Raw genomic sequence first — 17,676 nt, forward strand, 5'->3', positions numbered from 1 at the left:
CATTCAGTTGTTATTTCGGCGTTGTAGTACACATCAGTTTTATAGCTGTCGGCGTTGTGGTCAATTTTGACATCCGGCGTTATGGTATTTCGGCGTTGTGGTAAAGACCTCTCGTCCGCTGGTGCCGTACAGCGAGGGCCAAACGCCTCGCAAGCTGTAGCCTGCGGTGCGAGGGGTCCCGGGTTCGAGTCTCGGGCGAGGCATGGGTGTAAGCTTGAACGCAGATATTTCATTGATGACGATATGACGAGTGGCCTATGCTGTAGGCCGCATAGCCACAAGCCCTTTGTAACTTGTCAGCGGCTATATTCTGTCTCATGCTCACTAGGGTTAGGGCATGACTTGCGGAACTCACTTAGGGGTGAGAATCGGTGTAGTAATAGAATACTTTTAGTGTGTCCACCCCTTAAAATAATAAAATGTCCTGGCCAAAGGCGCAGCGACCTGGCAGGTAAACGTAAGTACTGACATCGTACGGCCGAAGGCCACCCCAAAGCCCGACCTGCACCCGCCAGTACTCGGCTCCGCTAACGGAAAGCACCCCTAGCCATGGCCCACCTGAGTCAAGTGAGCGGACCGCAGCCCAAGGTAGAGAATAGCGAACCATGTTAATTACGCATGCAACGCACTCCCCGTGCCTACAAAATTCCCCACACAATAATAAAGTAATCAGAAACAAACAAAAGCCCCTAATTAATAGAGTGCGACGTAGGAGTGCCCGGGTCACTCACATGTAGCTTCCTACTAAAACAGCTGTGAGTGCAACCCTTGCGGCCTTCAGCCTAAATTCAGTAGTGAAACGTGTGACGTAACGCAAACCGCCCCAAATTAGCATTATCATACGCCACTGGAGTAGTTATCAAGAAACAGACAGTCTCCAGCTTGACTCTAATATTCAAACTTATTTTAGACAAACTTATTAAATGTCAATTCTAATATATATATATATATATATATAGCCTATATATATATATATATATATATATATATTAAGTTAATCATTAAGTTTTATTGTATGAATTTGGAGCCACTTGCTTTTTATTATTAATGTAATTTTTAAAGAATAACGGAACTTTAGAAACTCTGGCGTGACAGGGAGCTCACCCCTCCCCTCGCGCCAGGGCCAGACGCCAGTGCAGCGCGACTCGCAGACCGGGACGGACGCACGTCCCACGGGGAGCCAGCATCTCTTTGTTTCACCTAACGTCCATCTGGTAATTATAGTCACAACAAAAACCTTTTTTTAAATACTCCCCGTGTGCGCCCGGTCCTTTTCCGGTGTAGGGCCTATCCCAGCCGCGTCAATTTAACACGCCCCACACAAAGCATTACGTGGGACCGTGCAGTATACGGTACGGGCCGTCTCCCGCCACCCCAGAACTCTAGTTAATCGCCCCGTGCACAGGCACAGGCTACATCCAAGCTTAAACGTGTTTTTAATTTAGTAGCGAGCCGCGGTCCGCACAGGTGGGCCCGCGCGTCGCAAGTTACCTATTACGAGATTAGCCGATGCTAATCGAACACTCTCCCTCAACTGTGACTGGCGTGAGGACTTAATAAGTAAACACACGTAGAGGCACGCAGGTGTCCCTCTCAAATAACGTGTGCAGTGTAATCGTGTACGTAGAAGCACCACAGAGTGCAGTTTTGTCAAGTGTAATTGTAATAATAGTGTAATCAAAACTTCTACGTGTTCCGACGCCTCATTGGCAGTCATGTACAGCCGAGTAGACCTCGCGCCCAATGTAATGAACCAGTGTAAATCGTGAACAATAAAACGTCCACCCCGCACCTCCCGTGCGCGACGTGCGACCCGTAGAACAACCAGAACAGTGTATGTAAATTAACCTAAACAACCCGACCTAATCAGGAAACAAATTCCATCACCGCCGACGGTTCTAGCGGATCACGCTGGGGCAACGAACCCACGACCATCACACGGTTAGACACCGAGCTAGCCTGGCGCCCTCCCGGAACAGAAACCTCTAAGAAAGCCAGCCACCCCGCTAGGACCTGCGCCCGACCTCGAACACGAGACCGCGGCGGACGGCAGTACGTAAGTACTTGCTGCCCAGATGCTCGGATCTCGATCGTTGCTGATGGTCACTTTCCTTAATAACTTGATAATTTTTAATCAACCATACATAATATTATTATTTTAATATGAATAATTTTATTTATTAGTTATTTCGTGATATTTAAATTACAGTAATAATCCAATCTTTTAAATATAAAATAATAATGGTATAGTAGAAATAATTACAAATGGTGATTAAAATAATTAAAAAGTAATTTTTTTAATAAATTTTATTCATATATTTTGCAATCAATAACCTAAATGATTATTATAATAAACACTTTGGGGAAAAAAGCTTATTTTTGGCATCTTGAAAAATTGATGAAAAATGATTGAGTAATTTAACTATTGCATCGTGAATTACAGTATTATTTCTACTATTTAAATATCAAGTAATAACTAATACATGTTTTACAAAACAATAACTTTATTTATGTTTAAATGAATAATATTTGTAAACAGTAGATTTATTTTTAAAAATATTTTAAATTATAAAGTGATAAGTGACCATCATCAAGCGTCTGGGCGACATGTGTATTCCCGTTTTTAACAGGATTTTTTATGTCTACTCAGTATACAATATTAATTCAACACATGTATAAAATTAATTATTAATTTATTTAGTAAAATAATCCAAATAAATAATATACAACAATGAAAATCAATAAATATGCTGAATGTTTATTCTAAGTTTATAATTCTATGATTTTTTAAAAATAATATTGAAAAAATTTATAATTTATATTGCAAATAAGTTATACAAATCTACGTGAACACTTCATAACTTATATAAATACACTTAAAAACTTTATAAACGCAATTTTTATCACCGATTTTCACAATGAATAATTGTTTTTGTTTATATGGACAAGTATATAATTTAAATCACTGAAGTGTATGATTTTATACAATTTTTATTTATATGTAGCCTTTTTTCATCTTGTCAATGTTTGTTGCATGCTGCCTGCCCATAGTAAATATTCAATCTAATCATTTCTTCATAACGCGCCTCAAGAACTATAACTTTTGAAAAGTGGCCATAAGTGGGACTCGAACCTCGAGCGTAATAGCGGCGAGAAAGTGGGTTGCGCTGTTGGCCGGAATGAACCTTAACTAGTGTTTGAAGTGTGTTTAGTTTTTAAAAGGTTTTTTTTTTCTCGGAACCGGCCAGGTATCGAACCTGGTACCTCTGGCTCTCCGGTAAGTCCCTGCCCACTGTGCCAACACATCGAACTACTTATTGCATAAAAACACGCATTACCAGCTATTTCATGAGACACGTTTATAATTGTTAAATATAAAGGCTAAGGTTTTCTATTGTCATAATATTAACTCTGTTTCTAGTTATAAATATTTTTGCCTGATGATGTGTTGTGTCGTTGACCCAAACTGTGTAAATTTTAAACTAAAAAAAAATCATTTCAAGAACACTTTAAAAATTTTTATGATGAAGGTATTATTTTATTTAAGTTTCCCATGAAACAGTGGCTTAAGGGCAGCGCAAAATACAAGAAAGGAATGATCAATGGGTTGGGGGAAAAAAGAAGGCTACAAAATGCGGGGAGCAATCATCAAATAATCCTATTCTAAATTCTGTGGTTTGTTCCAACAGCATATGTAGTATGTCAAGGGGGAAGGGGGGATACAATAAAAGTATAAACATGTTTCTTTAAAAAAAATATGAACAAGTTGGTTGTTGGTATTTCAGCGCTTAGAAAGAAACCAATTACGAAATAAAGAAAATGTGTCATCTGTGAGGAGTCACAGGAAACACAGCCTTTTTTCTTGTTCGATAAGATTAGCATATATACCTCTCATGGTTTTTAACGGTCCTTTTTGTTGAAATATATTTTACTAATACTCACAATCTATTGTTCAAAAATATTTTTTTATTAAATTAATAACTTACTTTTGTTATTGTTTATTAGTGCATGGCACTATGGACACACATGAAAGGAATGAATCAAATATTGTATAGAGACCAATACCGGACAGCTAAATTTTAACAACACAGGCGATAATATGAAAAATAACCTAGTGCTAATAAGTGACTACGAAAATATTTTATAGATAAATTGTTAAATTGTTAACTGATATCAAATATGATCAATTTCTTTTTAAGAAATGTGAAGCACTGAAGGTTATTTTTTCCTATAAATGTGTATGATGATTACTACAAGTTTTTTCTTAAGTGAAAATAAAGGCATTTTCGTTGTCATAATGTTGGTACCACGTGCATTAAACAAATACTTAGTTCATATTCGGCATAGCGTCTGCCAACTATTGGACTGATGTGACATTAACGCCATTTTTTCCAGAAAAATCTTAGATCTGTCCGATATTAGTGTTTAATGTATTTGGTTGAATTACAAAAAAAAAAAAAAAAAAGGCCCCCTTCCTTTGCCATATTTTCCTTCCGTTTTGAGCTGGACACGTCCTTTGTCTGTTCATTGAGTGACTGAAATATATGTATATCGTGTTGTTACGTGTCATAACTAGAGTTGACCAAGACAGATTAAATAAACTGACTTTTAAACATAAAAAAACGCTGTTATTTTATAAAATAAGCATAAAAACAATAACTGCCACAAAGAGTTTTTTATATGTTGAAGAGTATTAGTTCTACTGGTAACCCAAGATACTGAACTTGTTCGGGAAAGTATCATCTCCCTTTTAGTTCATTCATTTTGAGACAGCACTCTTTTTACGGAACAGTTCTCATTTCACGGGAGTAAAAAAAAAAATGTGAGTCAAATAAAAGAACGAGTCATTTTCAAGGTCTAGTTAAAATGGTTTTATTTGTTTAAAATCAATTGTACATCATAGTAAATCTACCGTACAACATGTCTGATATCAAATGAATGTGTGACGCCGCCCTAGCTGTGTCTTGTTCGCCGCAGCTCGAGTATCTCGCTGTCACGCGCGTGACGGACCACCAGACACGGGTCGTGAATGTCTGGCAGCAGCTGGGGGTTCGTGAGGAGTCGCGAGTCAGGCGGCAAGAGCAACCACGTCTTTTCCTCCGGCAGAGAGAGAGAGAGAGAGAGAGAGAGAGAGAAGGGCAAGGGCGCCCACATGACGGTTTGGCTAGACCTGGGGGTATGGAGTATTTTTTTTTTTTAATATTTCGGAAGACGACTGTCGACTCACAAGTAGCCATGAAAGGGAGCTCGCCCGCTGGCACGGGCAGAAGTATAAGAGAGCAACTTTTGCTCAATTGTGACTTGTTTCCACCGCAGACTCGTCCCAACACGGACTGTCAACCGACAATACGGTCTTTGAACATTCTCTTTATGTTGTGATCTTGCCCTTGACGAATGTGAAATTTTTGAATATTAAATATTCAAAAACTGTTTTGACATTAAATAAAAAGTTCAAACTTATCGGGCGTCTTAATTTCTGAAGAAAAAAAATGTATCAGAAATGAAGGAGTTTAAAGAGATGACATTTTCGGTGCAGTTATATATTTTTCATTTATTTTATTTTAAATGTAGGATGTAAAACAGAACAATTCATAGTTATAATATATGTTTATAAAATTTCATTGGTTTTTTTAAGTTGGGGTAGTAGCGGACGTGTACAGGAGATAACATTCACGCGTCAGCTCCTTGGGACATTGTACGGAAAAATCGCATACCGCCGTATTGTCTACTGCAAGCTGCACAGTGAAAAAAAAAAAAGAATGACCCAGACACTGGGCGGCGTATGTGACCACAGAACTGATAAAAATAAACACGTGTCATTGCATCCGCACTTTGCTTTAAAATCTCATAGCACGTTCAACATGGTGTTTCTACGTCTGCATGGTTACATGGTAACCGGCGACATGTGACGTCTCATCGTCTGCGCGAGGTTGGTTGGACGCCCGAGAACATTGTCTCAAGTGTAGAGTTTGCATTGTCGAAACAGTTTTAAATAACTGTAACATATGGAAGGTACTTTTTTTAGCTACGGAGGTTCTAATTCATACTTAGGTACTCATTATCATCATCAGACGTATCCAAGCACATTTTCTGCAATGTTTTGTGTGGAACAATACGAAGATTTCGAGGTAAAAAAGTGACTTCAACTACGTCGCAGCATGCCGTCTCCTGACGACTCCTATCTCCATGCTATTAAATGTGTTGAATAAATATTTACTATAAATAAAAGATAAATGATTTTAATATGACACTAGGCGTCTGCATGGTGATTAATTTAAAGAAAGCTAAAACATAATGCGTTGTTTTTACTATCTTAACTCCGCCGTTTTTGAGACATGCTAATGTCAAAATTAAAACGAAAAAAAAATTAGACGCCAGGCAGGTGTCCAACACACACGTACACCAACTAGTATGCAAGTATCTGTAACAACCAAGGGATGTTATTGTTATGTAAGGTACACGTTTATAAAGGTTTTACGAAGAAAATAATATATTTAATAATATAAATTGGGTTTGCATTCGTATTATTAGTCGCCTTTAAAAACTACATTATAGTTCCGTGTCATAAAAAAATAATGCGAAATAAAGGTGTCACCACAAAATTATTTCTATGTTTTGCGGTGGTTGTCGAGCTTATTTAAATTTTTCAGACATTTGGTGTTCCATATTTAATACCACAATTTGCAATACAATTTCAATTTCCGAGTTTCAATGCGCTGGAAATTTATATTTTCTCTCCAACGCATGCAAATAAACACTAAGTGAATTACAAATTAAAATTAATAATATTTTTTTTTTGCGAAATCCTGTGCTTAATGGAGTATAATTTTCAAACAAAAGCTTGTGTCTGTTTTCATCAGATAATTTCACGCTGGTAACGACAGGAACCGGTCTGCGCGTTTCAAAGACACCGGGAAAGAATTCTTGATTCGACACCAACTGAGAGAAAACGGGGCAGGTGGAGAGAAGGGCGTAGCTTTGGTACATGAGCGAATCGTCTGATTTAGGGAAAAAGTGAAGGGGAGGAGGAATTCCCTGCTTTTCCTTGTGCTTACCCAGGACACTGCGGGTAACAAATATCTCCTGCTAACAGCTGTTTCACAAAATCAATAAACATTTTATATTTTTTTGTGTCTTTGGAAATTTCAATCACTTGATAAATATTACCCGTTAGTTATGTTTTGAACACAACTTCCAGTGACCAACTGCTATACCACTGCAGTGACCCGAAGAAAATAAAAATAATCAGCGAGTAAGTTCTTCTTATTTCATTCAACGCAAGGGATTATTTTTTTTAACTTTACGGGTGTTGCATGATTGTCAGGTTTCTTAACGTGCAGTGTACTGATGAGCTGATGTGTGAATTCTATCATGAAAATGAATAAACATATAACTAAAAATTGTTCTGTTTTAAATACTATATTTACAATAAAACATTGAAGAATAGAAAATGGTACCGAAAATGTTAAACCCCTTCGATTCTGATATTTTTTCAACTATAAGCACGCCTTATTAATTTCGACAGTTTCTATTCCAAACTATTCTTAAACGTTTAGGTAATATTTAAAAGTTCACCTTCATTAAGGAAGAGAACAAATTAAGACATTTTAAAAGATAGTATTGTTCACTGCCAGTATTATTACAGTTGTAGTCATTCCCAGAATATAATTCAATACTACATACCAATGGCTTCATAGGTAAAATAATTTGTAGCGGTTAGTTATTATTGACCTCAGGAGTCTCACTCAAATATACACTACGTTTTGTCGAAGTCAAATTTTGAAAATAAATCGATAGAAAAATGTAAACGCCTGTGAAATGTGGAAACCAAAGATGTGGTAGTTCTATCCCTAGCTCTCCTCCTTAGGCAAAATTTTTCACAGCAAAAAAACAAACATTTTTTCTTTTCGGGAATGAGTTACGTAATACAAATTTAAAAAAAAGTCCTGGATCCGAGTGTTTAGAATAGCCGTGAGGCTAAAGCTGGGTTTATAAACTTCGCAGGATACGTAATAGCGGAAGGACTTTGGTAGTTTATAAAACACGCTTTAGCAAATAATCAAACCTTCAACATGAAATTGTACAACTGTAAAAAAAAAGTTTTCTTCATTAGATTTATTTTATAATTTATAATATTTAATAGCGTAATTTTAATTTACTAAACTATTTTTTGATAAGTGAAAAAGCGATGCATGCGATGACAAAATTAAAGCCTTTCTGTACACGTAACGTCTACATCTTTTTAAAAATCCGTTCAGATCACAGCAATTCAAAGACTGGAAGGGGGGAATTGAAGCAAGGAATTGTAATTTGGCCGATGTTGTGTGTTGTGTTATTCCCACAGGGGTATTAGAGGTGTCGCGTGGTTGCGGTTGGCGCGTGGCTCTAGGACCAGCCGCCGCGGGGCGGACGAGCTCAGGAGAGCGGCTCCTTGCCCACGAAGCCGTACTGCGAGTAGGGCCCCAGCGGCACGAACTTGGAGTCGCGGCCCGCCGCCTGGCCGCGCCGCCGCGCCGGCCGCGTGGAGCCGCTGCAGCGCGCCGCGGCCCGCAGCTCGCCCGCCATCTGCGAGCACAGCGACGACTGCCGCGGCCACAGCCACCCTCGTCTTAGTCCATGCAGGTGTTAGCCTAGTATATGGAGGTGTTAGTCCATGGAGGTGAGAGTCCATGGAGGTGAGAGTCTATGGAGGTGTTAGTCCATGGTGGTTGTAGGCATGGAGTTAGGAATTGACAGGAGATGGCATGCTGTGACGTAGTTGAAGCCACATGCTACGTCACCATCGCCATATTGTACCCGCCCAAAACATTGCGTGTTTACCGCTTATCATGGTTACGTGCGCTGCGTTTGGATGTACAAATAGAACAGATAGAAAGATTCCTGGGGTGACATTTCATCAGTGAGTACAATTTTAATATTTTTGTCATTGTAAAATCTGAACAAATAGTTGATACAGTATTTGTTTTACTTGCTATAATCAGAAGTCGACTCCTGCACGCGGGCATGCATGCGCGTTGAAATTGTTTGCTTGCTTTTAAAATAATAATTTTGTAAAATATGTCTATAAAGGGATTGCATGCCATGTAATTTACATTTTATAACGTTAATATCCGGGTGATACGCACAAAGTAAACGATTAACGTCTCTTCAAATAAAGTTTTTAACCTATCTCTGTACATCGGGACGACAAATAGCTTCGTTTTGAATTGTAATCTTATTTAAAATTTGTCATTAGAATTGCTTAATTTAGTTACTAGTATTCTAGTCAAATTAATATATACGACAAACAATTAGTTAGTTAGGTATTAGGTTCACAAAACAATTTTTAATGCGTATCTATGTATGGAATAACGTAAGTTGTAAAATAGTAACTATATGAAACATTTATGATTTTTTAAGATAGGAAGGAAGGTGTTCATAATTAAGCTGGATTATAGCATAAAAAAGAATTTTGTTGAATTAAAAAATGCCAATCCAACTACTCACACCATTTTACAGTATTGTTTATCAATATAACCTTACCAGGAACTGTTCATACAATTTTGCAGAAATTTTTAAATGTAACTAACCTAACAACCTACTCACCCAATTTAATAGTATTATTAATATAACTAACATATCCTACGATACAACTGATTTTACAGTACCTAATTTTAATAGTGCTTACCTAACCAATCAAAAATTCAAATGGTCACAGGTAAAAATCCATTTCTCATTTTACATGTTGTAAAATCATTGTACAGTTAGTTAGGTTAGCTACTTAAAAATACTGTATTGTCATGTAAGCAGTTGTGCACTGTCACAAGTAAGAGAGTAGATTTACAGAATACGTATATACTGATTATAGGTTTTTTTTAAAGGTAATGTTACAAAAATTACTGAAAAATGGTTCTCATGTTAATTGAACTTCTGTGTGAAGTATTTATACCAGTTGTTCATAATTAGTTCTTATTATTCAATCATTGAATTAAGAGCGGATGAGTATTTTTTAAAATTAATTGTGTAGTTCTAGTGATACGGTTAATCATATTTGTCCCTTGTTGATTCACTTTGCACTGACAGCCTGAATATTTTCTAGGTTCCCTAAAAATGAAGAAAGAAAAACTTGGATAGCTGCAACGAGGAGGAAGAACTGGAAACCTACTCAAAAAACTAGGATTTGTTCGCAGCATTTTCATGAGAATGATTTTGACAAGCTGTCATTGTACCGTGCCCGTCTTCGTGAAAATGCTTTATGAAATATTATTTTTTTAACATTTAACCATGAGGATTTTTAATACATTACACATTCTGTATTTTTTATTACTGTACTTTGACCAATCATTTTATTTAACATTAAAAACATTATAGCTTTTTGGAGACTTGAGTATTTTTTGCTTATGTATGTTAGTTAACCTGTGAATCTGCATTCAAAGTTAATGTATTGCCATGGAGATATAAAAAATAAACAGAACATTATACAAGTAACCATGTGCTAACTTGTAAACTCGAAGAGGTAGAGCTTGAGAGCTATTTTGAACTAAGTAGTAAAAACATTTGAAACTGAATGCTGAAGTACCCATGATTATGTTTACTGGGGTGTATAGGAACCTTAAAATTGCACTGATTCTTGTAAAGCAATAATTGTCTTTACCTCATTCTGATTGCTGGTAAGTTCCTATAGGAAATAATAAATGGAAATGTGTGCAATGGCTCCATTCTTACCTTAACAACTCGTAATTATTATTCAAATTTTTCTTCTGTATTCCACAATCTATTGTCTCACAAATCTTTGCCAGTAAGTTTGGACATTTAATTTGTTCAATTTTATACACAGGATGTATTTCCATGTATATGTATTTGTATACACACACACGTACAGTAAAAAAACTGGTTCATAAGTAGGCATGTTATAATGACTTAAAAATTACTTTCTTTAAGTTTATGTCATAATAAAAATATTCAGTGGCTTATGAAATTTTGAACAGTGTTCACAGTTCAGTAAAATAGATCCAGGAAAGTATTTTTACCAATTTATTTACTGTTTAGTTTTTCACAACAGGCCAGCCTGTATCCAAACACTATTCTCCAAAATTATTTTTAAGATGGGTATACTCACTTAACTTTCTAAAAAAATTCTTTAAGTTCAACTTATGATCTTTATTAAATAACTGGACTCGTAAATTTGCTTTATGTACTGTAGCATTGGAAATGTATCACTTAAAAGCATAGTTATTAATGGCACATAGTACAGTAACTTACAAATGTGTGAATTTTTTTATCATTATTAATTGCTGTGTAACAGTGTTTTATTAGCTGTTCCACCTTTCTTAAAAGATTTGATATAACATTCTGATATGAAGCTGCATACAGTGACACTTTGATCATCGCATCCTCCATTAAAAATAGAGACCATGGGGTGATCCAGGTTCAATTCCTGGAAGGTTCAAACAAGAATTTTTTGCTGGTTGGTATGTGGCAAACGTTGCCATGATCCGATTGGTTTTCTGGGTACATCAGTTTCCGCCCACCTGTTTATTCTGTCACTGCACTTTCCTAATGTAATTACGCCTTGTAATTTAAAGAAATCGTTGAAATTTAAGCATAGACTAAGATGTCAAAATGTACTTGATGTTTTTAAAGTAAAGTTTTTTAATTGTGCTCGCAAGTTTAACTTGAACAATTTTCAATGGTACTGATATGATTAGATCACATAATAAATAGTTCAAACTGTTAAACAAATAGGGTGGGCCTGTTAAAAAAGAAGGGGTATCTAAATTTTATTCACCTTCTCAAGATTTTGTACGATAGGATAGAAATAATTTAGAAAACTATAATTCAGTGCTCTAATTTTGCCTTAATAAAAAATTAATGCAATATACGATTCAATGAAGAAAAAAAGATATTGGTAAAATGTATATATATATATATATATATAGTATCAGAACAGACAGAAACCACCATCATAGATGTATGTAGCAGAAAAGTTGGACCGCAATCTGGTGAACTAAAAACGTTATCACTTCTCCCTGCAATAGTTTGTGGCTTACATTGATATTTTTTTTACTTTGTATGGCTATCCTCTAAAGTAACGCAGGTGTTCTCTATGTAGGATAAATTTCCAGTAACATATTTTACCCTCTACTGTAATATACAGAAAGTTCACAAAATAAACTAACTCTAATGCAGTCTTTCACCTGGTCTATGCATTGACCACCATACTTGTATGCAGGTGGCTGTTCGAAAAACTCTACAACCCCACAGTTGGCAGCAGTACACATGAGTTTGTAGTGTTTTCAGTTTTTTTTTCTATTATCTTAAGCCCCCCAAAACTATCGAACATGTTGGGATCCGCCGGCTTGAACATATTTGACAGTGTGTGAGCTTCAAACCAACATGCTCGATGGATTTGTTGCCGAGTTGGATGCTCGACTCAACAGCACTGTCCAACTCGAACTGAGCGCCTGATATGGATTGCAACGTGTATGGAGATCTTTCGAGCGGCTCATCTGACTAGCCTACAGTTTTACTTTTGTAGTGGCTGTGCAAATCAGCAGTGTTAGTTTAGCTGTACTGTGATTAAGGCTAGTGTTGTGATAAAGTTTAATGATAACAAACAATTTTTGACGAGAGTTCATCGAACTATATAAGGAACAACTGGCTTTATGGGACGTTGAAAGCAAAAATTATTGTAACAATATGTGAAAAGAAGGGTACCCCGTCATAAAGCTTAACTTGCTCCGGTCCACAACCAATCTTTAGACCACAAGATTTGATATTTTTTTCTTTTGTTTACACATATATATATATATATATATATATAAAACAAAACACACCAGCACAAACAGCTACACTTGTCTCAACTTGCATCCACTGTGCAACTGACAATACACCCAGCTTGCTCGATCAAAGTTCGACAATGTGTGGAAAACTTGTCAGGTTGGATGTTGGGTTCAAGGTCAGGTAAAAAAAAAAAAGACAAGATATGTGTGAAATGTTGGTAAGGACCCATACAACATTACAGCATTAGTTTAGCAATCGTCAACATTATTCATAAATTCAAGATCTAGATATGTGGTTGTCATTGGTTTGGCCATTTCAGGCTAGGTTACGTACTCTGGGCTATCTAAGATTCGTACATTGAGGTTTAGGTTAATATTGTCAGGTCTGCTAAGTAAAATATATTAATACCTTATTTCATGTGCAACACTGCTGTAGAAAAAAATTGTGAGCGAGTTTTCAGTACTTGCCAGTGATGTGTACTCGTCTAATCTCAAACTAGCAAATTCAAGTGTTCTCACATTGCAAATAAACTTATACAAAACTCTGACACAGAATATAACATAGCGTTCTTAAATAACGCAGAGCGTGAGAAATATACATAAAAAAAATTTTTTTTAAGGATATTTTCCCCTAACCAATCCCAACCAAACTATTCACACTATTTTTTAGTGTACCTAATCTAACCCAACTGAACATTCTCATAATACATATTTGTAATACATAAGCCTAAACCTAACAGAACCACATGTTAAAATGGTTAACTATAGTATCAAACCATCCAATTAAGAAATTATATAAAAACATGGCAAGTAAAAAAAAAAAAAAAACATGTTTTCTCAAAAAGTGGTGTGCTACCTAAAAATTAATCAAATCTTGTCAAAAGTTTCTGAAATAACTAATGCATAGCTCTACGTAAAAAAAATTGATTCTGTAAGGAGGCATTGCGATTAATCAAGTAGTTAACTGTTTGAACAATTAGATAGGTTAGGTTACTAGTGTCAATCGGCATTAACAGTTTGTGTTAGGTTAGTTACATTATAGATACTTAAAATGGATTGAATGGCTGGACCAAATCAGTCTTTTTTTTAAGAGTTTTTTTTTTGTAAAATAACCAAGAATAAACTGTGTTTGTGATGAAAAGTAAATCCTATTCAATGCGTTTGAATTTCGGCACGCTCGTGATGATTTTTAAACCTTGTTTCACATAAATATCACTCCTGGGAATGAGGCACAAACTATGAATATTACGAAACATAATTAAAAGTGGACAAAATAAATTGTTCTTATATAATTATGTGAGTAAACTCAATTTGCAGGTCGAATACACTGATTTATTCTGACAAGTTGTATTACTACTAAGTAATTTTGTTCCAAATTAATACTGTAAAACATTTTTAATATAAGTACCGAAATTGAATTTTCAACGTTAGCCACGATCACTTCCTTAAAATAAGGTCATTTTGAAAGGTTTTTGCAATACAACACACACACTAAACGCAATGTTTTGGGCGGGTAACAAATGGCGCCGACCATGAGGTGGAAAAAAAAACGGCTTCGCCCGGTTGCCATATAATCATGCAGACGTGGCCACCCCCTGGTTGTAGGCTAGTCTATGGAGGTGTTTGTCCATGGAGGTGAGAGTCCATGGAGGTGAGAGTCCATGGAGGTTGTAGGCTAGTCCATGGAGGTGTTAGTCCATGGAGGTTGTAGGCTAGTCTATGGAGGTGTTTGTCCATGGAGGTGAGAGTCCATGGAGGTGAGAGTCCATGGAGGTTGTAGGCTAGTCCACGGAGGTGTTAGTCCATGGAGGTTATAGTCCATGGAGGTTTTAGGATAGTTGATAGAGGGGTCGTCTAGTCTGTGGAGATGTTAGGCTAGTTTATGGAGGTGTTAGTCCATGGAGGTTGTAGGCTAGTCTATGGGGGTGTTAGTCCTCCATGGAGGTGATAGTCCATGGAGGTTGATGGAGGGGTCGTCTAGTCTATGTAGATGTTAGGCTAGTTTATGGTTGTGTTAGGCTAGTCTATTGAAGTGTTATGCTAGTCTATGGAGGTGTAAGTCCATATTGAGCGATTAACCTATGGAGATTTTAGTCCATGGAGCGGGTGTCTTTCCTGAAGTGGAAGTAAGCTAGTTGGCAATTAGTTAAAAAACAAAAAAACAAATCGTATATGTATGAAGGACAATTTTGGAAGATTGTTAATTGTTTGAAAAGAGCTTTCTTGGAAGAATCATGACTTTAGTAGTGTTAAATAAACATCATAACAGCACATCTGCAAGAAATTACCTCTAAATTGTACTATATTAAAGTTTGTTTTGCTAGCCAGTATTAACACAAGACACACTACAACTCCTTTACTTCTTACCTCCTTGGGCACAAACACACTGACAAGAGGTATCCCTAGACGGTGAATAGGTAATATTGTCGATGGTATTGTTAAGGTTTATTCTAATGCATGTTAAATAATTGGGATTTTTTTATGAGCTAGTTTGGCGCAGGGAAAAATTCGGTCGCTAGGTCCGTCGTTGTTCTGTTAGTGTGACATGTTTTCTGTATGTAAATGGGAGAAGCATAAATCATGATAAATTACCGATCCAGAAAAAAAAGTGTTTACTTTCCTAAATAAACCGTAAGTTTTGTTATTTAAATAATATGTTTACTACCTCTGTAATCTCCATCCCTGACTAGGTTACTCAAGAATTCGGATTCGCCATTGAATGCTCTACAGCGACCAACCGCGTGGCACTGTTAGGGCCATAAATAGTTTTAAGTTTTAGGGTTAAAATTTACGGAGATGTCATACAGCCCTGATACATTAGTACGAATTAAAACACTGTAACAAACAAAACATAGAGCTTTATGTTGGCACTTTTATTGATTCTAATTTAAAATTAAGCGTGAGATTATAGCCTTATATAAAACTGCAGTGAGATGAAAACTTGTTTGTAAAATCATCGTCCTCTCTTAAAAATAGCGTCAGTAGTGTATATAATAGGGCATCCTGCGCCTGGAGTCGAAGTAAATGTGGTAGATTATCGGCCACCATCTTGAATTATGACCTCAAGGCAGCCATCTTGTGCGACATTGACCTTTGACCTTGATCTTTACCTAAGACCTTGACCTTTGAACTTCGACCTTGACCTCGACCTTTGAATATAATCTTTACCTTCGAACTTCACCTTTGAGGTCAAGGTCAAATTTAAGTCACGTTAAAATTCAAGCTCAAAGGTAAAGGTCAAGGGTCAATGTTTTTTTAAGTGGCTGGTGTGACGTCACAATTCAAGATGGCGGCCGGCAATACAGCACATCCACGCTCCTACTCCACGCGCAGGATGCCCTATTATATACTACTAGCGTCAACTGAACTCTTCACATGAAAATGCCGTCTTTTATACAATCCAACTTTCAAAAACCGAATATTGAACCAGTTTGCTTTTATAAAACTATTCAGCCATCTAGACATGAATGAGAAGTTTAATATAGGCTAATAAAATACTATTTTAACAGGTTGCTTAATAAATATTACTTCGCGTAATCCACTTAATAATTTTTCTTTTAATTTACAGTTAAATACTTTTTGTCAGAGTGTGTCAAGAATATATCCGTATTGTCCAAGAAGTTATCCAGAATATATCCCTCTTTAAAAAAAAGTAAAGTCCAAATTGCAATAAATGGTGCATCTTAGCTGTACGATCTTTAATGCTAGAAACAACATAAATCAAGTAGTAAAAACGAGTCAAATAAGAGTTTAAATTAACTTGCAACCTAATTGATGTCCGTAGCGCAGTGGATTGAATGTTGGCTTTAAGTGCTTGGGGTTCTAATCCATCACAAAATATAATTTATCGAAGCCAATAAAATATCAAAACAAATTAATGTCAATATCTAGTCATAAAACTGTGGCTCAGTGGTAAACGACTGGGTTCGCAGTTAAGAGGATCTGGTTCGGAATCCCGGTTCGGAAGTTCTAATTTAGATATTCATGGCTAGGGGCAGGTGTTATTACAGAATGAATCTGACCGCTTATTGGACTGCAAAAATGCTTGCACGTGCTAGCGATTGCTTCGTTATAATTGGCGGACGAATGCAAAGGAAGCCATTTCCCCATTTTGCTGGGCTAGTCAGGGTGTTTTGGCTTCCGCACTGAAAGGCTGTGATTGGTGTGTCGACGTCATACGTGCAACTGAAGGAAAATAAACCAGTCGCGAAACACAGACAATGCTACAGTGTTTTTAACACACAGCTGATGTCGAATTCGTTTCGCGAAAAATGCATGACTGTATTCATGGTGAATCGTTCTTCCAGGCAAATGCTGGATAGTTCTTTACTTATATAGGCTACCGTGATTAATGGTGATGTATGTTTCCCTTTCCTAAATAACCACTTGTTTACTATTTTAAAAACGCACATCCCATTAAGTACAAAAATGTTATAGTTTTCATGGCTTTACAGTTAAGAACAATTAACGCAACTATAACCACGACAGAGATCACATAATGGTTTAAATTTTGAAACTTGTTCTCACATTCCTTGATTATTAATTATTTTCTTATCATTACTATTATTTAAGAGTTATTAATTATAATGTAATACGATAGCTGTCTTGAATTTTAGGTTTCTTTCCTCATTTTATTCACAGATATTCACAAATTTTTTTATCTAATATTGGTAAAATGTTACGCAAGTGGTGTAGTATGTTCATTTGCGTAACACTTTATAAATCGTTAATAGAGTTTCATAGTATCATGGATCATGGCATATAATTGTTGAAGAAACATAAAATACAATAGAGCTATCCTGTTATGTGTACAGGTACTTCCTTTAAAGAGTCGTAATGAAACATTGCGTATAAGACTGAGCTTTAATATAAACTTAATTGCGCTTTAATAACACTAATACGCTAACCTACAATG

General features: G+C 36.3%; 1 protein-coding gene and 1 long non-coding RNA gene across 2 annotated transcripts in view; one reads left to right on the forward strand and one right to left on the reverse strand.

Moving 5' to 3' along the window:
- The first annotated feature begins 1,141 nt into the window (after window positions 1-1,141).
- Window positions 1,142-10,596, forward strand: LOC134542296 (uncharacterized). The gene is made up of 3 exons (XR_010076773.1): window positions 1,142-1,214; window positions 8,345-8,659; window positions 10,079-10,596. It is a non-coding gene; the product is annotated as an uncharacterized LOC134542296 (long non-coding RNA).
- LOC134542295 (glutamate receptor ionotropic, kainate 2) overlaps window positions 8,202-17,676 on the reverse strand; it is a 119,148-nt gene continuing 109,673 nt past the window's right edge. Inside the window, exon 19 of the mRNA XM_063386445.1 lies at window positions 8,202-8,583. Coding sequence (XP_063242515.1) covers window positions 8,416-8,583 — 168 coding nt within the window. The 3' untranslated portion in view covers window positions 8,202-8,415. The remainder of the gene's footprint in view (window positions 8,584-17,676) is intronic.

The sequence above is a fragment of the Bacillus rossius genome, assembly GCF_032445375.1.
Source record: "Bacillus rossius redtenbacheri isolate Brsri chromosome 4 unlocalized genomic scaffold, Brsri_v3 Brsri_v3_scf4_2, whole genome shotgun sequence".
Taxonomy (NCBI): Eukaryota; Metazoa; Arthropoda; class Insecta; order Phasmatodea; family Bacillidae; genus Bacillus; species Bacillus rossius.